Source organism: Salvelinus alpinus, chromosome 18 (genome assembly GCF_045679555.1).
Source record: "Salvelinus alpinus chromosome 18, SLU_Salpinus.1, whole genome shotgun sequence".
Lineage (NCBI taxonomy): Eukaryota > Metazoa > Chordata > Actinopteri > Salmoniformes > Salmonidae > Salvelinus > Salvelinus alpinus.
The window spans coordinates 13240274-13264000 of record NC_092103.1 but is presented as its reverse complement, the minus strand read 5'-3'; the positions used below and the strand labels follow the sequence as shown (position 1 = coordinate 13264000).

Here is a 23727-nt window from a genome sequence, read left to right as displayed (position 1 = left end):
AGGCTGGACTGAGGGCTTGTGGGCCTGTTGTAAGGCAGGCCCTCACCAGACATCACAGGCAACAACGGGCACAAACCCACCGTCGCTGGACCAGACAGGACTGGCAAAAAGTGCTCTTCACTCACCAGGGGTGATGGTCAGATTCGCATTTATCGTCGAAGGAATGAGCGTTACACCGAGGCCTGTACTCTGGAGTGGGATCGATTTGGAGGTGGAGGGTCCGTCATGGTCTGGGGCGGTGTGTAACAGCATCATCGGACTGAGCTTGTCGTCATTGCAGGCAATCTCAACGCTGTGTGTTACAGGGAAGACATCCTCCTCCCTCATGTGGTACCCTTCCTGTAGGCTCATCCTGACATGACCCTCCAGCATGACAATGCCACCAGCCATACTGCTCATTCTGTGTGTGATTTCCTGCAAGATAGGAATGGCAGTGTTCTGCCATGGCCAGTGAAGAGCCCGGATCTCAATCCCATTGAGCACGTCTGGGACCTGTTGGATCGGAGGGTGAGGGCTAGGGCCATTCCCCCCAGAAATGTCCGGGAACTTGCAGGTGCCTTGGTGGAAGAGTGGGGTAACATCTCACAGCAAGACCTGGCAAATCTGGTGCAGTCCATGAGGAGGAGATGCACTGCAGTACTTAATGCAGCTGGTGGCCACACCAGATACTGACTGTTACTTTTGATTTTAACCCTCCCTTTGTTCAGGGACACATTATTCTTTTTCTGTTAGTCACATGTCTGTGGAACTTGTTCAGTTTATGTCTCAGTTGTTGAATCTTGTTATGTTCATACAAATATTTACACAAGTTTGCTGGAAATAAACGCAGTTGACAGTGAGAGGATGTTTATTTTTTTGCTGAGTTTAGTTACATTTCAAATGCTCAGCAAGGAGAGCAATATGGTCCAATTCACACACCTATCAATATTTTACATTTACATTTGAGTCATTTAGCAGATGCTCTTATCCAGAGACTTACAGTTAGTACATTCACATTAAGATAGCTAGGTGGGACAACCACATCACAGTAAGTAGCCTACAATACATTAATCCTCAATATTACGCATTGTCATCCCTACTGCTTCTAATCTGGCAGACTCAAAAACACTCAACTTTTACCCAAGTAGAATTTTAAATGGGTGAGTTTCACTTTTACTTGAGTCATTTTCTATTAAAGTATCTTTACTTTTACTCAAGTATGGCAATTGAGTACTTTTCCCACCACTGCTTACGAAGATCATAATAACCTTTTTATTGTTGAAAAGAAAGGTTACTCAAGTGCACCATAGGTGCCCCTTGTCCTGTCTGTAAATTGTCAGTCCTCTCCAATAAAATACAATATGATAGGAATACATCATTTTAAGATGTTTTATTTAGTTCCACAACACTTTAGTCTAAATACTACATAAAAAACCCCACAGAGGACCAACACCAGGGTTTAATAAATTATAACATTCCAGCATCAGAGTACATGTGCAAAGAAAATGAAATATACCTGTACATAATATATTTCAAGATACAAAGCAAAAACGTCTTCACCAAAATCATCAGTGTGAGGTTACCCATCTCACTAACACTACAGTATAATTCATTAGGAACTTTAATTCATTTCTTACTTTTTACAGAGATTAAGGAGATTAAGTTAAATGGGCATCTAAACAGATGTAGTTCAATTCATTTACAATAAATAGCATGTTGTACATGTGTTGACCTTTTCTGTCTGCTATATTAAAAGAACAATATAAAACAAAACAAAAAAAATCTAACAAAATATACAACAGTGCATCATTAACAAAGACATGGAGACTTTTCTGGTTAAATCTAAAATATTATTTACAGCAGATTACATTCAATTATAATTGAACATGATTTTAGGATAATTGTCCATCTCCTTCAAATATGAATATCATGCATTTAACTTGCATGCTATTGAGTGTGTGTGTGTGTGTGTGTTACATCTGAATTACTCAATCCAACTAAGCGCATACAGTAGTTATTCCATGTTGACACATTGTGCAGTCCTACTTTTGGGACCCTGCCTTGAAAGATGTTTGGGAATGTACAGTATTTCAGAGATGTAAATGGCCTGTTGCTTTGCTGTACCTGCCAGCAAGACCTCTTGATCAATGTAAGAATAAATATTTAAAATGTAAGACATTTGAAGGTCACTTTTTTGTTGTTGATTGAGCCAAGTAATTAAAACCAAAAAATTGAATCATAATTGGGAAAATGTGCATTTGCCATTTTCGTAATGCAGCCGAATAAACACAAATAAAACAATAAATGGCACAATGATACCCCAAAAAGACTTCAGTAGATTCTTTAACACCTAAATTCTAAATAGTTTACTAAATGTCAAGCGGTCAATGGTTAATGACACAATATTGCAAAGAATTTTTTTAAAACAGGCCTTTCAACAGAATTTAAACAAATAAATTCTCAAACACGAAAGTTTAAGGTCATTCTGACATTAGGAATAGAAAAGAGAGTATACATAACAGCTGTATCAGTTGACCTCCATCAATTGCAACAACATCTCTAGCGTTATGTGCTGAATTCACACTTGAGTTCCGATTTACACAAATCTGACATCAATTCCCTTGCACAAAAAATGTGAATTAAGAACACACATCTCAAGTTAGTATTCAGCTCTATGGGCAGTATAAACACCATGTGTGTTAGCTCAGTGTGGGCCTGATCACATAGATTATACAAGAAATAGAGGACTGTCTACTGTACACTTCGTTTCTATGGTAGCAGCTTCAGAAACAGTCCCAAGCAACTGTCCATCCTTCCATAAACCAGAACCATAAATCATAGAATTCTACAAGACTGACAAGTGACAACACAAGACTAATTAATTGAAACATTGATCATTTGTTCCACTATTTCTATTTTTCTGGCACAGTTAAATAAGTAGGTAGTTAGGAACTTTTCGGAGATAAATACAAACGCATAAAAAATATATATACACACACACACACACACTACCGTTCAAAAGTTTGGCGTTACTTAGAAATGTGCTTTTCTTTAAAAAACAAGGACATTTTTTGTCCATTAAAATAACATCAAATTGATCAGAAATAAAGTGTAGACATTGTTAATGTTATAAATGACTATTGTAGCTGGAAACGGGCAGATTTTTTATGGAATATCTACATAGGCGTACAGAGGCCCATTATCAGCAACCATCACTCCTGTGTTCCAATGGCACGTTGTGTTAGCTAATCCAAGTTTATAATTTTAAATGGCTAATTGAACATTAGAAAACCCTTTTGCAATTATGTTAGCACAGCTGAAAACTGTCCTGATTTAAAGAAGCAATAAAACTGGCCTTCTTTAGACTAGTTGAGTATCTGGAGCAGCAGCATTTGTGAGTTCAATTACAGGCTCAAAATGGCCAGAAAAAAAGCTCTTTCTTCTGAAACTCGTCAGTCTATTCTTGTTCTGAGAAATGAAGGCTATTCCATGTGCTAACATAATTGCAAAAGGGTTTTCTAATGTTCAATTAGCCTTTTAAAATGATAAACTTGGATTAGCTAACACAACGTGCCATTGGAACACAGGAGTGATGGTTGCTGATAATGGGCCTCTGTACGCCTATGAAGAAATTCCATAAAAAATATGTCGTTTCCAACTACAATAGTCATTTACAACATTAACAATGTCTACACTGTATTTCTAATCAATTTTATGTTATTTTAAAATGGACAATATTTTTTGCTTTTCTTTCAAAAAACAAGGACATTTCTAAGTGACCCCAAACTTTTGAACAGTAGTGTATATAATGTCTCCCGCCTCCAGAATATCCTTCATTAGTGGTAATTACTTATCTTCTCAAAAAAATTAACAATTCGCTCAACCCGTCAACCAGATTTGAGGGAAGACACATTCCAGTGGGTATCAAATGAACAGATGACCTTTAATTGAAATTCATGCACATAAGTAACAAATGAAATAACAAAACGGATTAACAATGATAAGCCCAAATAGGGTACAGGTTCATGCATTCATGACATGATGCACACTGGCTGGCACTGGGGAGGACAGCTATCTGCCTAATGGGGAAGTGTATATTAACAGCCACTGGAGTGTTCTGACAGGCGACAAGCTATTGGAAACGAGGGGTAGCAGATACATCAGGCCAACAGTGTAGTGTGAGATAGAGGTCATGTGCTACATTCACAGAGGTTGAGAGAGCGGCTCTCCTTCGTATGGTCTTCCCTGAAAAGTGGAGGATGAACATTAATGTGTGTTTCTAGCTTTCCTGTTCCTTCGACTTCCCCTCTCTACTTCTCTCAAACGTCATCAAAGATTCTGCTCCGTGACGAGGACATGGACAGGTACCTGCCTGGTACATGTCTGCAACATGGAGAGGCACAGTGAGCATACTGTATATGTTTAACAACACACACACACACACACGTCTGTGTTATTTGCTTACAGGTATCGACCACAGCAGAGCAGAAAATTATACTAACACACTTAATTAGATAAGAGTGGGCACTGGAGGACGTATTACCTGGTGGAGCCTGCTTCAAGAGGGTCGTCTGAAAGTGTCTCTGCATTGAAGTCCAAAGGCTCTGCGTCCTGGAGAAGTTCTATAGAGTCTCTCTCTGTTCCTCTGCCAGTCCGAGAGTACTTGGCCTCTGTTGGAGAAAAGACAACAATCAAAACCATTTCACTGCCTTCCGCAGCTCAATTCCGATACATGTTAGAAGGGATTTATAAAGAAGATGTGGTGTTGATATCCTTAGTGGCATTATGATGAGCCATGACTACATTAGGAAACAAACCAGTGATTAATTGTTTAACAAAGCAATGAGTAAAATCTAGCCAAACGGTAGAAAAACAAGTACAACGTAATGTAAGCAGGCTTTGCGACCATTCACTCACGTCTAGTGTTAGGGACAGTATCGGAGTAGTTGGTCTCTGTCATTTCTGCTGCTTCATTTCTAATCCTGTTCCTGGCGGTGTCTTCCCGCGTGTTACCATAGCGCTCTTTCCACTCCTACAACACAGGCCTGACGTTATCATCTGGATCTGTTTCTTTGCAAAAAATAACTACCAACGCACACAATAAAGGGGCATGGGAAATGAAAACTAGGCACTCACCCTTCGTCGGTTCTCTCCATCCTCAATCCTTTGGAGCTTTCTTTTCTCTGTTAGAAACAGAGAAATCACTAAGTACCGTTGTTTTAGTCGACAACCACACACAAACAGAAAACCAAAGCTTTTTTCCCCCGTCAAAAGATTTCAATTCAAGTGGTGCCAAACCTCGCCGAATGAGCTCCTTGCCCTCATCGATCAGGTCAGAGGTCATTTCATTGTCTCCCACAAACTGCTGAAAGCCCAGGAGGTTCAGACAGCGGGTGCCCAGGCTAAAGGGTTCATACAGAAACAGTGATGGTCTATCATAAATCAATACTTGTTCTTGCACAGTATGTATGTGCGCTGATAGTCCTTTTGGGTCATTGGAGGAGTACTCCTTGTAGAACAGTAAGTTGATATCATCATGTATCCTAATATTATTGATCTACAAATGCGATTGAATTCCAAAATCTAAACAGCAGACTGGACTCACCTGAAGTAGGTAGCGATGCAGAGCAGTAATATGAGCATGGGGTAATAGATGTAGAAGCCATTAGCTATGAACGATAGGACCCTCATAGAACCCATGATCTGCAGAGGAGTGACATATCATCAACATGAGGAAAAGAACACGTCAAGGAATACGTTGGATCACTGTCAGAAGGACGTGCTGTGTCTTACAGAGGTGTAGGCCGTCTGCTCCTTCAGTTGGTGGGAGATGGCAGAGTCCATGTGGATCAGACCCAGGAAGTTCAGACACAGAGGAGGGGTCAGACGGCAGAACAGCCTAAAGAGCAACAAGACTACATTAGACATTTAACATTAAATCATGTTACATAAACATATACCAGGTGAAAAGTAAGGGATGATATGGTCATTTCCAGTGTAGCTGTCCTCATACAGTATAGCTCTGTGCACACATGCACCAAAACCAGAAACACACACCACTTTCTGAATGTCAATTTCGTCCATTTCTACCTTATACTGTCTATGATTTCCAGAGATGTTCTCCCTCTTTGATACTTAGCTATCCAATCAGACCCAAATTCATCCTCTCACTGCTCTCTACCATCTAGTCACTTACATGCCACTGAACTGCAGGCTGTAGGCGTCAGTCTGGTGGTGTGAGGCCAGATAGTAGTAGTTGAACACTCTGATCCGGAACACAGTGGAGTAAACACAGGTGCACAGGAAGAAGATGGTGATGAAGCACGCCATCTAGTGGACAAAACAATAACCATGTGAGAGACCGACAAGCTCCAACTGAATTATGAATACACAACAGGATGTTGATATTATCAGATACACCAATTAGTACAGTAGTACACCAGGAACTGCTTTCCGTTGGCATCTCACCTCAATGTACAAGTAGTTGTAGTCTCTCTCAGCGAGCTGGATGAAGACAGCGAAGAGTGAGAGGACGGGTCGGGTGCTGAAGAAGGTGCACTCAGACCACACCACGGCCACAGAAAACAGAGACAGCACCACAGCCAGCAGCCGGTAGAACCAATGTCTCAGCAGGCACTCCCAGTACCACTCTGGAGAAGAACAACATACAAACACACAAGGATCTTAGACGTTCAGAAACATCCCAAATGAGAAGCGGAATGGAAGACTAGACAGCCCTGCACCCAACACTGCGAAGAGCATACTGTAGGTGAGTGAACAATCAGTCAGTTGTAAAGTTGATCCAGGACATATTCAATCTCTCCCTATCCCAGTCTGCTGTCCCCACATGCTTCAAGATGTCCACCACTGTTCCTGTTCCCAAGAAAGCAAAAGGTAACTGAACTAAATGGCCCTGTAGCACTCACTTCTGTTATCATGAAGTGCTTTGAGAGACTAGTCAAGGATCATATCACCTCTACCTTACCTGCCACCCTAGACCCACTTCAATTTGCTTATCGCCTCAATAGATCCACAGACGATACAATCGCCATCACACTGCACTGCCCAATCCCATCTGGGCAAGAGGAATACCTATGTAAGAATGCTGTTCATTGACTATAGCTCAGCATTCAACACCATAATACCCTCCAAGCTCATCATTAAGCTTGAGGCCCTGGGTCAGAACCCCACCTTGTGCAACTGGGTCCTGGCCTTCCTGACGGGCCACCTCCAGGTGGTGAAGGGCACCTCCACTTCTTTTGTCCTCTGCACTGGGGCCCAGCGGGGATGCGTGCTCGGCCCCCTCCTGTAATCCCATGATTGCGTGGCCGCTCGGTCATCAAGTTTGCGGCCGACACGGCAGTGGTGGGCCTGATTGCCAACAGTGCCGGGCGGCCTGCAGGGGGGAAGTGGGATACCTGGGGGTGTGGTGCCGGCAAGATGGCCTCTCACCCAACGTCAACAAAACAAAGGTGCTGATCGTGGACTTCAGGAAGCAGCGGAGGGGGTGCCCCCCTGTCCGCATCGACGGGACCGCAGTGGAGAAGGTGGAGGGCTTCAAGTTCCTCGGCGTAAACATCATTGACACTGAGGTGGTCCACCCGTGTGGACAGTGTGGTTAAGGGTGCGCAGCAGCGCCTCTTCAACCTCAGGTGGCTGAGGGGATTTGGCTTGGCGCCTAAAACCCTCACAAACTTTTGCAGATGCACACCAGGCGTCCTGTCGGGCTGTGTCGCCGCCTGATACGGTGGCTGCACCGTCCGCGGGGCTCTCCAGAGGTTGGTGCTGTCTGCCCAGCGCATCACCGGGGGCGGGCTGCCTGCTCTCCAGGACACCTGCAGCGCCGATGTCACAGGATGGCCAAGGGGATCATCGGGGACGGCAGCTACCCGGGCCACTGCCTGTTCACCCTGCTGTCGTCCGGAGGGCGGGGTCAGTAAAGGTGCATTGAAGCTAGGACCGAGAGACTGAGGGACAGGGGCCATCGGACTGTTGAATAGCCATCGCTGGCACATTGGAGGCTGCTGCTCTATATACATAGACTTTAAAATCGCTGGCCGCCTTAATAGTAGAACACTAATCACTCTGATGATGTTTACATATTTTGCATTGCTCATCTCATATGTGTATGCTGTGATCTTTCCTGTTCATGTTCCTTTCCTGCTGTATCTTGGTCGGAGCTGCTCTGACATTGCTCGCCCAAATATTTGTATATTCTTGGTTCCATTCCTTTACTTCAGATTTGAGTGTGTTGTTATGAAATTGTTGGATATTACTTGTTAGATATTACTGCACTGTTACAGCTAGAAACACAAGCATTTCGCTACATCCGCAATAACATCTGCTAAACACGTGTATGTGACTTGATTTGATTTGATGTGACCCACCTACGGTAGGAGTGTAAAAGTATCGGCTGAGCCAGCTAGTTGGTTCTGTGGAGGGGAAGCTGCGGACAAACTGGTGGGCTGAGCTGGTCTCATTCTTTGCCACATCCTCCAGGTGCATAGCCTGCTGCAGGAGGATCAGCCACTGGACACGGGTCCTGTTGTGCCTCTGCACTGCGTAAATTACCTGACCATTCACAAAATAACCACATTAGTCTGATTTAACCACAATTGAATCTAATATAGCTACTGGATATATCAGTAAAATAAAGTAAACACAATTAAATACTTAAGTGAAAAGCCTTCTAATATATTTCTTCATTTTACTTGTTTGTGAAGCTTCACCAGGCTCTTCTCACTGGGATAGGTGTTCTGTTTGTCATCAAAGTCCTCATAGTCATCCATGTTTCTGCCCATCTTCTCCTGGTAGTCCACAGGGCACTAAGGGAGAAAACTCGTGTTAGGATTAACAAAAGGCGCCCGTCTCTCTCAGGCCACGTCACATTCCTCACTTGTTTAATCCTCACTTTAAGCACACGGAGCAGAGATTGTGGTGGGGCTCCATCTATTCTTCACTAAGAACGTGCAAATTGTTTCTTTCCTCGTGAAGCTCCTTTAATCTTACCTTTCTAAGAACAGTATCGATGTACTTCCTCAGTGGGTGGTTGTACTTGATGGATTCTTGGACCTTTCGCACTTCCTAAATAAGACGCACAACAAATGTGGACAAAAAAAAAAAAAAGGACATCAATTAACTCTAGGGGAGCCGAGAGCGTCATGTTGACTCAAAACAAAATGCACTTTTTTAATTACTCTGCCATTTTTTAAGTCGTGCCATGTCCCCACCTGTCCTTGACTTTCCTAAATAAGTCTATAAAATCAAACATATTGAGTTATAAGCCATTTCAAGAGGACATGACATTTTTCCCCCCTGCCCCTTATTCACCGCAAGTCATTCACTGGCAGTCAGCCTGCGTAGCTGATGGCCCATCGAAACTACACCTAACTACACCTGAAAAATAAATTCACACATAGAATAAGAGAGTTAGCCTAAAGAGGAGATTAAATTGACAATAGACTGATGGGTGAGAATATTATGAATTGTATATGAAGAATCTGTTGCAATATATTTCAACTGTTCTGCCTGCGGCTATGAAACCCTGACCTGTTCACCGGATGTGCTACCTTGTCCCGAACCTGCTGTTTTCGACTCTCTCTCTACCGCACCTGCTGTCTCTAACTCTGAATGATCAGCTATGAAAAGCCAACTGACATTTACTCCTGAGGTGCTGACCTTTTGCACCCTCTACAACATATATGTCAGAGTCAAGGCCCGCGGGCCACATCCGGCCCGCGAGAAGGTTTTTTACGGCCCCTGGGATGATCTTGATTTATTATTAGAACCGGCCCGCAGACCGCAGCAAGCCGGCAGCCCGCAGATCTTTTACACGCACCAATACTACATTTCCCACAATGCAACGGTGACGCACCGAGCAGTAGGCTGCTGTGTAAATGAGATGGAGCTGCCTTGGGAAAAACTCGTGGGTTTGACAACCGACGGAGCACCTGCGATGTGTGGACACAGGAGCGGACTGGTGGCGAAGATACGGGAAAAGATGCAAGAGGAAAACGCGACAGGTGAGCTGACAGCTTATCATTGTATCATACACCAGGAAGCGTTGTGCGGTAAAGCCTTGAAAATGGAGCATGTAATGAGCATCATCACGCGCACAGTTAACTTTATCAGAGCCAAAGGTTTGAATCACCGCCAGTTCAAGGCATTTCTGACGGAGTTAGAAACGGAGCATGGTGATTTGCCTTATCACACAGAGGTGCGATGGCTAAGCCAGGGAAAGGTGCTTCAAAGATGTTTCGAGCTTCGTGAGGAGATTTGTCTGTTCTTGGACAGCAAAGGGAAAGACACAACACAACTCCGAGACGAAATGTTTCTGTGTGAAATGGCTTTTCTGTGTGACATTACGAGTCATCTGAATGCAATGAACTTGCAGCTGCAGGGTCGGGATCATGTCATCTCTGATATGTACAGTACAGTGAAGGCATTTAAAACCAAACTGACTCTGTGGGAGACGCAGATGCGGAAAGAAAATTTGAGCCACTTTCCCAGCTGCCAGACCATGAAAGAGAAGCTCTCTACCAGTGCGTTCCCGAGCGCACAGTTGGCTGATAAAATAGGTATGCTTGCCGCTGACTTTCGACGCCGATTTGCTGACTTTGAAGCACAAAAAAGCAGGTTGGAACTGCTCGGTAACCCATTTGCTGTTGACGTGGAAAGCTCACCACCAAACCTCCAAATGGAGTTGATTGACCTCCAATGCAATGATGCACTGAGGGCAAAATATGCGGCAGTGGGTGCTGCGGAGTTCGCCCGTTTCCTCCCCGACACAATGCCCCAGCTGCGCATCCAGGCTGCTCAAACGTTGTCTATGTTTGGCAGCACATACCTGTGTGAACAACTGTTTTCTTTGATGAACCTGAACAAAACATCACACAGAAGTCGACTTACTGCTGAACACCTCCACTCAATTCTGAGGATTTCCTCAGCTCAGAGCCTTACCCCGAACATTGATGAACTTGTGGAAAAGATGGGACACCACCAAGTATCACCCTCAACCTCAAACAAGTGAACATTACTGTGCAATCACATATTTAGAGTTTTTACTCAGTTCAAGTTTAAAAGTTAAAGTTTAATATTTGTTTTCACTGCATGTTACTTCTCCTTAAACAAAGTGTTGTTTTTGATTAATAGATTTTTGCACTTTATTTTATTGTATTTCAATCCAATTATATTTTAAAAATATTTCAGTTGAGTGGATGATAGAAAATTGCTATTATTGTTTTTTTCTTTGAAGTAAATTTAGCCCACTTTTGCTAAAATAGAAAATATAGGCTACTGATGGTGCCTTGAATACCGGTTTCTTTCATTTAATGTTCATGTTATGGGGATTTTTATATAAAGGAAATTTGTCTTTTGTGTCTGTTGAAAATTAAAGATTACTGACAGAGCCATAAGAAAATATTGCTTTATTTATCTGATCATATTGGAATATATTTGTTAGGTTTTCAGTAGGTTCAATTAGGTTCACTAGACTATATGCGTCATTTAAAAATTTTTCAATGAACATTCGAACAGTCCGGCCCTCGGCTTGTAGCTAAATTTTTTATTTGGCCCTCCGTCCATTTGACTTTGACACCCCTGCTCTACAACCACTGTGATTATTATTATTATTTGACCCTGCTGGTCATCTATGAACATTTGAACATCATGGCCATGTTCTGTTATAATCTCCACCCGGCACAGCCAGAAGAGGACTGGCCACCCCTCAGAGCCTGGTTCCTCTCCAGGTTTCTTCCTAGGTTCCTGCCTTTCTAGAGAGTTTTTCCTAGCCACCGTGCTTCTACACCTGCATTGCTTGCTGTTTGGGGTTTTAGGCTGGGTTTCTGTACAGCACTTTGTGACATCGGCTGATGTAAAAAGGGCTATATAAATACATTTGATTGATTGATTCACAGCGGGGCTTGGAATTGACACAGGCAGGTAAACAGAGCGCCAAAAAGTGACTTTTTCAAATGTCTACATAGTATCAAAAAGAGCATATTCTGCAGTTCCCAAATCACCTATCATTGCCAAAACAACCCTTGAGCTCTATAAAAAAAATATATAACTTTTTGACAGAATTACCAAGATTCTATGCGCTCCCCACGTAAACTCGCAAAACTCACAGTAATATATTTAAATTCAAAATGCTATTCTGTTCTTCTTCAATGTTTAAAAAAAAAAAATCAAAATGTTCCTTAAGACCTGCCTGTAATGAATTAATGATATTTGTGACGATGTTTATTTAAATGGTTTTTAACACAAATTGTGGCGTTTTTGTGGTTTTACCGTTGTAAGGTCTACAGTTGAAAATGCTATTGTGTTCTTTGATAATAAATGTTCTTTCGTATTATAATGTTATAAACACAACCAAATGATATTTTTTGAGATAGCATACTGTATATAAAATGTCTTATTAGACTGTTAGAATGTGGCCCGAAGGGGGGGGGGTCTAACGAGGCCAGGCTTTTCTAGTGTTAAACACAATTTAACTCAGTTTCTAAGAAACAGAGCACACTAAAGTTTCCATTTCATAGTGAGAGCAGGAAGTTTTCCCTACCTCCATGACATCCTCTAGGTTCTCCTGTGCATCAGCCTTCTCCGTCATCAGCTTGGCTGCCTTGAAGTAGGTCTTGATGAGCAGGTGTCCCCGCCGCGAGGCGTTCCAATAGGAGCGCGGAATCTCCACCAGGCCGTAACCCAGCAACAGCACCAGCAGGAACAGACCCCAGGTGTTGGCTGCAGTGATGCCTATTGTCTGCAGCTCATACCTGAGAGAAGCAGGGAGACATACCAAACCAGATTTACGCGAGACGAAGACAAACATGGTTCCTCCTAATTACCCTTCCATGTTTGCACGGAGTTGTGTAGAATACAAATGAGGTGAAATACGGAATGTTAAACGTTGTTTTTGTAGTCAACAGCTACACTTTCCAAACCACTAATTTGTCCATGTTGCTGTGCACTCACCAGGAGAGGTGCCACTGAGGGTGAACGGCCACGTAGATAAGCAGCGAGCCGAAGATGAGCAGGTATGTTCCGTAATAAATGGCGTTCTCTATCAGTGCAGTCTTTATTTTCCCAGTGATGGAAAAGCCCCCTGAGCGTGCATAGGACTGCATGAAGGGCAGCAGCAGCCTACAAGAACATAAACATCTGGAGTAAGGTAGGTGTACTAGAATATGTGAAGTAAGAGAACATCTCTATAGGGACAGATGTGGGTGATTGGCTTAGTGAAGAAAGACTGGTCAGTCAAACTATATTAACTCGGGCAGACAATTCCTGTCCCAAGTCCTTGTCAGTCTAGTGTTTCCAGTACATACAACACCATGCAAATTCTGCTCTAAACCTCACCAGGTGAGACACTGAGAGGTCCAGTAAACAACTCTCCAGAACACAGGCATGATTCCATCTGGAATGTAGCTCCATGGCTTGTAACACACCTTGAGAACACTGTCAAGGGAAACACAAAGTGTTAATATGTAAGCAAACTTGGGGAAATAACGCTTACGCTATACTGATTATACACTGAGTACGCCCGGAGTTAATTATATAATGTTTTTGTACACTCAGTGTATACTGTGCTAGTGTGCTGGTGACCTATTTAAGATGAATCAAAACATTGAAACTGGAGCAAAGTACACGAACATTGATCTTCATATTTAAAACCATGGAACTCCAATGTTTGCCTTGTATAAACTATTAGGGTAACATGTCAGACTGGGAAAAAAACACTTTACATAACAATGAGCAAAACTAAAAAGGACCCGAAGTACTCAACTTTTCATGGTAGGAAGAGGCTGGACTTATAAGTGAAATTAGATTACGTCTAGCTGTTGCAAATAAGTGTGTGTGACAACAGATATACAAAACCTGCCTTGTAATCTGATTTAGACGAGCCTCTGCAAAACCTCTCTGGTTTGAGAAGACAGCTGAAACACAGTGTCATGTTTGAAATTACAGCAGTGGTTACTGCTTTTTGGCTGGGCCCCTCGTCCCTGGTCTTAACCAGGGTATGCTGGCGTTTTGTTCAACCAAATCCTGACCTATCATGTCATTACCCTGAATGCTGAACCAAATCCTATTACACATGAACATTTGATGACACCCTAGGCACTCTAACCTTTTAGTGGCAGTGGCCATAGTTGAGTTTCCTGCTGTTTGATTGGATAGCAGTGGGGTCACAGGGAGTACGGCGGGATGTTCTTCATGATCAATCTTACACTGCTTGTAGATTGTCTGAAAGGTCAAACACACAGGAAGACATCAGAGAGGTATGCAAACACACAGACACCACAAAGTTAATGGTCACCATTTTGATCCAATTTTTTTGTCAAAGGGAATGGATAAGATGGGGCTTCAGTGTGTGGTGAATGTGTTCAGTAATAGTACTAACCGTGCTGATGTCCAGAGGAAGAATGAAGACGATGAGGAAACACAGGTACCAGGCCAGCAAGGTGCCAAACAGCACCATCCTCTGCTGCTTACGGAAGTCTGCATAACGATGCAGCAGGAACAGAGCCAGGAAGAACACCACCACTATCTCAATGCCCAGCGCAGCCCCACTCATCCTGCCTCTCTTACCGCTCTCTCAACGGCAAAACAGTCACTGAAAAGAGACAAAGTTTTAGAATCAATCCCTAGAAGTTATATAGACTAGAGGCTGTGAAAGAGAAATGCCATATTCACTACCTAATAAAATAATAATTAATTTAAAATTTGCTTTCAGGGTTCTTCCGCGGATTCTTTTAATGAGATGGTGCTGCTGCGTACAGCCGGGGGGGAACTGTAACCACCATTTCCTGCAATCTAGAGCAAACAATTGCCTTATATGATAACATATGTTACCAGTCCACAAGGTGGCGCAGCGCCTCTCTAACATTCCTTTGGAGAGAACGCTGGCTTTTCTTACACCCAAGGCTCTGAAGAAATTAATCAAAAATAAAATTCTAATAATAAAAACAATCCAAAACACAGGACATAGTAAGCAGACGTCAATCAAAGCTATATACAGGTGTTGTCAGGTCCAGTGGACAGTAGAACAGAATTAACAGAGGTCCTTGAAAGCTTTTCTGAACAGCTCAGTCTTGAGCTGAGCCTTAAATGCAGAGGCCAGAGACTCTGCAGCCCTGACAGTGACTATAAGTCTGTTCCACAGCCGTGTCACCCATAGTTTTTAGTCTGCTGTGGGGCTGCTGAAGGGAGATAGACCTGGAGGAGTGAAGGTGTGTGTGGGGCAAGAGGGTAGAATGAGGACAGACAGATTCTTGGGTACAGATTTTCTCTCTTGTCAGTCACTGACAGTAACTCAACTAGCCCATGTGGGCTAACATGTTTTAGATTGGTAAGTTAGGCTAGCGGCCAGATAATTAAACTTGTAGTAATCAAGGTGGAATTACCAACCGGGGGGCCCCCATTGATTTTCTTAGCAAACATTTCTCTCCACCCTATGGCAAAATGAGTAGAATTGCATGAACGGAGTTATAAAATTGCGAAATCTTCTCTCCGCCCCAAGGCAAAATGTGTAGAATTGCAGGAAATGAACTCTAAAACTTCTCTCTGTTGTCAAGAGGGGGGCCACTAAATTGTTTTGCTTGGAAGATGGGGGAGGTGAGCTCTTAAAGCCGACTGGAAGGGCTCAAATAGGTTGTGAGTGGCCAGATGGTGTCGAGGAGCGTACTCAGGAAGGGCTGGTTGGAGATAGGCCTGTAGTTCTGGATGTTGTCAGGGTCAGATCCAAATAAAATGGGGATCTTAAGAAAAAAATAAAGCTCCAGCCTTTTTAAGTACTGGTTTGACTGAGGCGAGTTTGAGCTGAGGAGGGACACATCCAGTGATAAGGGACTTGATGATTTCTGTGAGGGAAGGCTCCAGAGCAGGTAAGCAGGTCTTGACCAGGGAGGTGGGCAATAGTGTCAAGTGAATAAGTGGTGGGCCTCCTGGCCTCATTGTCCTAACCAGCTTGGTTACATCAGCAGTAGTGACTGTGGTGGAGGTGGAGAACCTTGACTCAGGAAGCGTAGATCAACTAAGGGGCTGGAGAGGACAGGATGGTGTTGAGGTTTTCAATTTTGCTTTGGAAGAAGCACAGGTATTGATTGCAGCGTTCTGAGGAGAGCAGGGTTTGGGGTTTTGAGACTCCTAAACTGAATGGAGCATAGGCCTCTAAAGCGCGACCAATGTGGTTGCATATGCGACCAAATATTTTGCTGTGCGAGCAGGAGTATTATTTTGGGAGCACTGTGCGACAGTGGCGGCTCCTCAGAGGAGGAAATTGTAAAGATGGTAAAACGTTTAAAAAGTAATTATTTCAGATAAAACTATACTGAATATAATCGCATCACCAAACAATTGGTTGAAACACACTATTTTGCAAAGAAGGTCTACAGTAAACTCAACAGCACTCTGTAGGGTAGCACCACGGTGTAGCCGGAGGACAGCTAGCTTCCGTCCTACTCTGGGTACATTGACCTCAATACAAAACATAGGAGGCTCATGGTTCTCACCCCTCCCATAGACATACACAGTAATTATGACAACTTCCGGAGGACCTCCTCCAACCTATCAGAGCTCTTGCAGCATGAACTGACATGTTGTCCACCCAATCAAAGTTTTAGAGAAATAATCTAGTACTGAAAGCATATGCTACAGCTAGCACTGCAGTGTATAAAATGTGGTGAGTAGTTGACTCAGAGTGAGAAAGACAATAGTTTTCTTAGTAATAGTATTTATTCCTCAATGAAGGAGAAGCAAGAGAGAAATATAGAGAGATTGTCATTTTTTTCACTTTCAGTTTCACTTAGCTAGCAAATACAGCTAGCTAGTTTAGCCTACTGCAACACCCTGCTCAAACAGAGCAATGCTATATTAGCTAGTTGGCTATGACTATCCAACACAACACTGGAACTCTTCCAAGTCAAGGTAAGCTTTTGGTATGACTAATTTATTGCCACCGGGGCCCGCCGGTATAACTGCTTACTGACTGTACACTAATGTTACTGCATGATTGCAGCAGGTTTACTAACATGTTAGTTTCATTAGCTATGCTGTCTATGACGTTACTTTAGCTAATATGGTGACAACGATGTAGGCTGTGTGTAGAGGTTTGGCTTGGAAAGGTTTTTTCGCCTGGTCACATACAGCTGATGTGTTGTGCATTGAAGTCCACAAGCGAAGGGACAAGGTGAGAGGAGGAGAGCGCATAAAATGAATACTACGTGGTTGCTATGAAAGTGAACTCAGTTCACTTTCAAAAAAATATTAAACTGAAGCAAACGGGGATAAACATACCTGAATGTGTCCAATAGAAACTCTCGTTTGCAACGGTTGGACTAATGATTACACCCTATATCAGCTAGATGCAGGCAAGTTTGCAAGGCAGTATTTAATGTCACTGTCTGTCGCCTCAAATTTGTCTCTCGACCTGTGTGCACCTACGTTGTAAACTTTCATTCATAGGCTGGGTTTTAGCAACCTTATGATGGCTATATATTGTCACAGCTGTGTACATTCCCCCTCAAACACCAAGACACCCCCCACGGAACTTCACTGGACTCTAATTACTCCAGTGCTAGCCTCTCTACACTGGCTTCCTGTTAAGGCAAGGGCTGAATTCAAGGTTTTACTGCTAACCTACAAAGCATTACATGGGCTTGCTCCTACCAATCTTTCCGATTTGGTCCAGTTTCAGCTGTTCTGCCTGCAGCTATGGAACCCTGACCTGTTCACCGGACGTGCTACCTGTCCCAGACCTGCTGTTTTCAACTCTCTAGAGACAGCAGGAGCGGTAGAGATACTCTGAATGATCGGCAACTGACATTTACTCCTGAGGTGCTGACCTGTAGCACCCTCAACAACCACTGTGATGATTATTATTTGACCCTGCTGGTCATCTATGAACATTTGAACATCTTGGCCATCTGTTATAATCTCCGCCCGGCACAGCCAGAAGAGGACTGGCCACCCCTCATAGCCTGGTTCCTCTCTAGGTTTCTTCCTAGGTTCTGGCCTTTCTAGGGAGATTTTCCTAGCCACCGTGCTTCTACACCTGCATTGCTTGCTGTTTGGGGTTTTAGGCTGGGTTTCTGTACAGCACTTTGTGACATCAGCTGATGTAAAACGGGCTTTATACATACATTTGATTGATTGATTGACTCTATGTAAACTGGAAACTATATATCCGGAGGCTGCATTTATCGTAGCTGGGGATTTTAACAAAGCAAATTTGAGAACAAGGCTACCTAAATTCTATCAGCATATTAATTGCACGACGCGCAGGGGTAATACTCGACCACTGCTACTCTAACTTCTGCAATGCATACAAAGCCCTCCCCCACCCTTCCTTCGGCAAATCCGACCACGACGTCATCTTGCTCGTACCGTCTTATAGGCAGAAACTCAAACAGAATGTACCAGTGACGAGAACCATTCAATGCTGGTCTGAACAATCGGAAGCCACGCTTCAAGATTGTTTTGATCACGCGGACTGGAATATGTTTCGGTCAGCCTCAGAGAGCAACATAGACCTATACGCTGACTCTGAGTGAGTTTATAAAGAAGTGCATTGGATATGTTGTACCCATTGTGACTATTTAAACCTACCCTAACCAGAAACCGTGGATGGATGGCGGCATTCGTGCAAAACTGAAAGCGCGATCCACCGCATTTAACCACGGAAAGAGGTCTGGAAATACGGCTGCATATAAACAGTGTAGTTATTCCCTCCGCAAGGCAATCAAACAAGAGAAATGCCGGTACAGGGACAAGGTGGAGTCGCAATTCAACGACTCAGACACGAGACGTATGTGGCAAGGGCTACAGGAAATCACGGACTACAAAAACAGCCACGTCATGGACACCGACGTCACAATTCCAGACAAACTAAACACCTTCATTGCCCGCTTTGAGGATAATAGTGCCACCGTCGCGGCTCGCTAACATTGACAAGCTCATCATCAAGCTGGAGGCCCTGGGTCTCAACCCTACCCTGTGCAATTGGGTCCTGGACTTTGAGGGGCCGCCCCCAGGTGGTGAAGGTAGGAAACAACATCTCCAGTTCGCTGACCCTCAACACTGGGGCCCCACATGGGTGAGTGCTCAGCCCTCTCCTGTAGTCCCTGTTCACCCACGACTGCATGGCCATGCACGCCTCCAACTCAATCATCAAGTTTGCAGACAACACAACAGTAGTGGGCATGATTACCAACAACAACAACACAGCCTACAGGGACGAGGTGAGGGCACTCGGAGTGTGGTGTCAGGAAAACAAACTCTCACTCAACGTCAACAAAACAAAGGAGATGATCGTGGACTTCAGGAAACAGCAGGAGAAGGAGACATGTTCAGTCTCCTAGAGATGAACGTACTTTGGTGCGAAAAGTGCAAATTAGGACCTTGTGAAGATGCTGGAGGAAACAGGTACAAAAGTATCTATATCCACAGTAAAAACTAATCCTGTATCGACATAACATTAAAGGCCGCTCAGCAAGGAAGAAGCCACTGCTCCAAAACCACCATTAAAAAGACAGACTACGGTTTGCAACTGCACATGGGGACAAAGATCGTACTTTTTTGAGAAATGTCCTCTGGTCTGATGAAACAAAAATAGAACTGTTTGGCCATAATGACCATTGTTATTTTTGGAGGAAAAAGTGGGAGGCTTGTAAGCCGAACACCATCCCAACCGTGAAGCACAGGGGTGGCAGCATCATGTTGTGGGGGTTCTTTGCTGCAGGAGGGACTGGTGCACTTCACAAAATAGATGGCATCATGAGGGAGGAAGATATTGTGGATATATTGAAGCAACATCTCAAGACATCAGTCAGGAAGTTAAAGCTTGGTCGCAAATGGGTCTTCCAAATGGACAATGACCCCAAGCATACTTCCAAAGTTGTGGCAAAATGGCTTAAGGACAACAAAGTCAAGGTATCGGAGTGGCCATCACAAAGCCCTGACCTCAATCCCATAGAAAATTTGTGGGCAGAACTGAAAAAGCATGTGCGAGCAAGGAGGCCTACAAACCTGACTCAGTTACACCAGCTCTGTCAGGAGGAATGGGCCAAAATTCACCCAACTTATTGTGGGAAGCTACCTTTAAAGTTTGACCCAAGTTAAACAATTTAAAGGCAATGCTACCAAATACTAATTGAGTGTATGTAAACTTCTGACCCACTGGGAATGTGATGAAAGAAATAAAAGCTGAAATAAATCACTCTACTATTATTCTGACATTTCACATTCTTAAAATAAAGTGGTGATCCTAACTGACCTACGACAGGGAATTTTTACTAGGATTAAAAGTCAGGAATTGTGAAAACATTAGTTTAAATGTATTTAGCTAAGGTGTATGTAAACTTCCGACGTCAACTGTATTTAATACCATCTATTGCACCTTGCCTATGCCGCTCGGCCATCGCTCATCCATATACTTATAATGTACATATTCTCATTCACCCCTTTAGATTTGTGTGTATTAGGTAGTTATTGGGGAATTGTTAGATTACTTTTTAGATATTACTGCAATGTCGGAACTAGAAGCACAAGCATTTTGCTACACTCACATTAACATCTGCTAACCATGTATGTGACCAATACATTTTGATTTGATATTGGGAAAATGTGATATATAGTAGCCTAAACCCATCGCTGTAATATTGAACTGGGTGATTGGAAAATGAATGAGAGTCATCTAATATGCTGTAATAGAAATAAGGCCATTCTCATCTTTCCCTCGGTCCTGACTAGTCTCCCAGTCCCTATCGCTGAAAAACATCCCCACAGCATGATGCTGCCACCACCATGCTTGTACGTAGAGATGGAGCCATGTTTCCTCCAAACGTGATGCTTTGCATTCAGGCCAAAGAGTTCAATCTTGGTTTCATCAGACCAGAAAATATTGTTTCTCATGGTCTGAGAGTAGAGGTCGACTGATTATGATTTTTCAATGCCGATACAGATTATTAGAGGACCAAAAAAAAAGAAGCAGATACCGATTAATCTGCAATTTTTTTTATATATATACATTTGTAATAATGACAATTACAACAATGCTGAATGAACACTTATTTTAACTTAATATAATACATAAATAAAATCAATTTAGTCTCAAATAAATAATGAAACATAAAGATAAAAAATAAAGTGTTGGAGAAGAAAGTAAAAGTGCAATATTGAAAAATCATAATCGGTCGACCTCTAATTTAAACTGTCTTAATTTTAATTAGACTTTGCTAACAACAAAAGAGCTTTGTGTTGGAGACTACATCTTTCTATTATGAGGTAGGCCTACCTGTTTGACAGACTATATTAGACTAAAGGCTGCTATATCCATAGATTTGTCGGTCAGTTCCTCCAACCACCATGCACTCTTTAAATGCCCTACCTCCATATCAGGGCTATTAAGTTAAAACCAAGACTCGACTTGAGAAAGTATGCAAAATGGCAAAAGGCATAGGCCTACCCCTTGTTAGCTTAAGATTTAGAAGAAAATAAAACGGATCCGTTTTAATAAAGTAATCCATAACAGCGCTTTGGTCCGCGATGCTTTATGCTAGAAACAAGCTGTAAAATACCCGGGAAAGAAGTGACTCCGATGCATATGGTGATGTCATTTTTTTCATTTCTTTAACATTGAGAGGCTGAACTACAACCTTATTTAACAGAAAAGTCAATTTTTAATTTGCTTGGGGAGTAATCTAATTCAGTCACTATCAATTGATTAAGCTATTCAATTTCTGTACATTAGAAAATGTTTAAACCCAGCCAGCTTTTAGCGAAACACTTGTGACCTCGTTAAGCAACAGAAGAAGAGTAGCCTGCAGATAAAGCTTACATTTTTCTGCGTTGGTAGACCTAACTTTTGAAAGTACCAGGCTCAGATCCTAATGATGTCTCAGATTTTTATTTTTACCCCCTTTTCGTGATTACGATCTTATCTCCTCGCTGCAACCCCAACGGGCTCGGGAGAGGCGAAGGTCGAGTCATGGGTCCTCCGAAACGTGACCCGCCAAACCGCGCTTCTTAATAACTGTTTGCTTAACCAGGAAGCCAGCTCCATCAATGTGTCGGAGGAAACATTGTTCAACTGACGACCGAAGTCAGCCTGCAGGCGCCAGGCCCGCCACAAGAAGTCCCTAGAGCTCAGTGAACCAAGTAAAGTCCCCCCCCGGCCAAACCCTCCCCTAACCTGGACGACGCTGGGCCAATTGTGCGCCGCCCTATGGGACTCCCAGTCATGACACAGTCTGGGATCGAACCCCAGGCTGTAATGACGCCGCAACACTGTTCTAATCTACAATAGGACATTTTTTCTCGGACCTGCAAATACGATGATAGATTCATGCAATGCTTTTACTATGAAGGGTATGTTTCCACCCATACTGTGGTCTGCGAACCCACAACCTGCTGGCCCGCAGCCCTGTGTACCATCAAAATCCATGTAATGCTTACAGCAACAGTTTCTAAAGATGCATATCTAAGGATCTGGTCTGTCCAAGACCTGATGGTGAACATGTTTTCTGCTATCCCATTTGTTTTAATTATTATTTTGGGTATATAGGGGAAGGTCACTTTCAAGCATCCAGGGAGGGTTTAGGTAAAATATAGGGAGGGCCATCCATTTTAATTTCTGAGAGGTCCGATTTTCTCCATGCAACCCTTATTATAAATAACGGTCACTCCCTAATCGCTAGAAAAATGTAAACCCGTGTATGGAAACATAAAATCCCTCAAATGAGCAGAGAGCGCCGCCTTGCTTGCTAACTAGCTAATTCTACATATTGGCCGTGTTCGAGAGCATCAAAACCGTGATGTATGATGGGTAAATAGTGACTGAATGACTGATCTACAAATAATATTGAGTAGTTATTTAGGATGCAAGGTGATGTGTAGATCAGAGTCAGTCTCGACCTGACTTAAAGTCGGCTGCAATGTCGAACGCGCCCAACGTATTAGCTAGTATGTCAGCTCACATTACAATTCAATAATAAAACAAACAAAGATGCTTTCACACTTGTTAAACAACATAAAATCTAACTTGTCAAACCAAATTAAGATCAACGCTTCAATTGCCTTATAGATGTATTTATCGCATTTTGGCCCGCGATGAAATATTAATAGCAAACGACCTGTCAATATTTTCAATTATAGCTAGCATTAGCTAACCTCGACTCGCGAACAAGCTGTCTTTGTAGCTAACTACACACGCTAAAATAGTATCTTACCTTCGTTTTTGTTTCGAATATACGGTTAGAATTATAGCCAAAATCCCAGCTATGATATTGTAAAATACAACCACTGTGTACCATGTAAGAAATAACGTCACATCCTTGGTTCTTCCTGGTCTGCGTTATGGCCGCTGAGGATGATGGGAATTGTTGGCGTTTCTAACATGTTTTGTCTCAAAGTACCTTTGAGCTAAAATACTATGGACTACATATACAGGAACCAATAATAAAGTCAGAGAGAGCCACGTCTTTCAAAATGACAACGCAGACAAAAATAAAGAAAAGTTGGAAAGAAGGAAGCATTAAAATCACTCAAAATCAGTATGACTATGTTCTTATTCCAGATCAGAATCACCTTTATTCGGTTAATACATTTACACATACCCAGAATTTTTATTGGTGATATGGTGCTGCTAGCAGTATACAACATATAGAGACAGAAACAGAGAGGAATTTACACAGCTCTCTATGTTCACTTATAATTTTTGGTTATAATGTATATAAACTTTGTGTAAATTCCTCTGTC

The 23727-nt window shown here is 42.8% G+C and overlaps 1 protein-coding gene across 1 annotated transcript; it reads right to left on the bottom strand.

The window, feature by feature from the left end:
* Positions 1-1354: 1354 nt before the first annotated feature.
* LOC139543816 (G-protein coupled receptor-associated protein LMBRD2B-like) lies at positions 1355-23338 on the bottom strand. Its single transcript, XM_071350256.1, has 18 exons — positions 23199-23338; positions 14375-14587; positions 14102-14217; positions 13333-13431; positions 12949-13116; positions 12539-12749; positions 8989-9063; positions 8691-8804; positions 8367-8550; positions 6448-6629; positions 6176-6309; positions 5773-5878; positions 5585-5682; positions 5278-5381; positions 5116-5162; positions 4897-5011; positions 4523-4649; positions 1355-4362 (listed from the first exon to the last, which is right to left on the bottom strand). Exons 2-18 carry the CDS (start codon positions 14546-14548, stop codon positions 4299-4301), a joined length of 2118 nt encoding a protein of 705 aa, XP_071206357.1. The 5' UTR covers positions 14549-14587; positions 23199-23338; the 3' UTR covers positions 1355-4298.
* Between the last annotated feature and the right edge of the window lie 389 nt (positions 23339-23727).

Bases quoted from the DNA above. Each gene is read 5' to 3' on its own strand.
- LOC139543816 (XM_071350256.1), bottom strand. From the start codon at position 14,548: ATGAGTGGGGCTGCGCTGGGCATTGAGATAGTGGTGGTGTTCTTCCTG. The intron at 13,432-14,101 runs GTTAGAGTGCCT...TTCCCTTGACAG, and splicing joins ATGGCCACTGCCACTAAAAG to TGTTCTCAAGGTGTGTTACA. The intron at 13,117-13,332 runs GTGAGGTTTAGA...ATGTTCTTGTAG, and splicing joins ACCTCTCAGTGTCTCACCTG to GCTGCTGCTGCCCTTCATGC.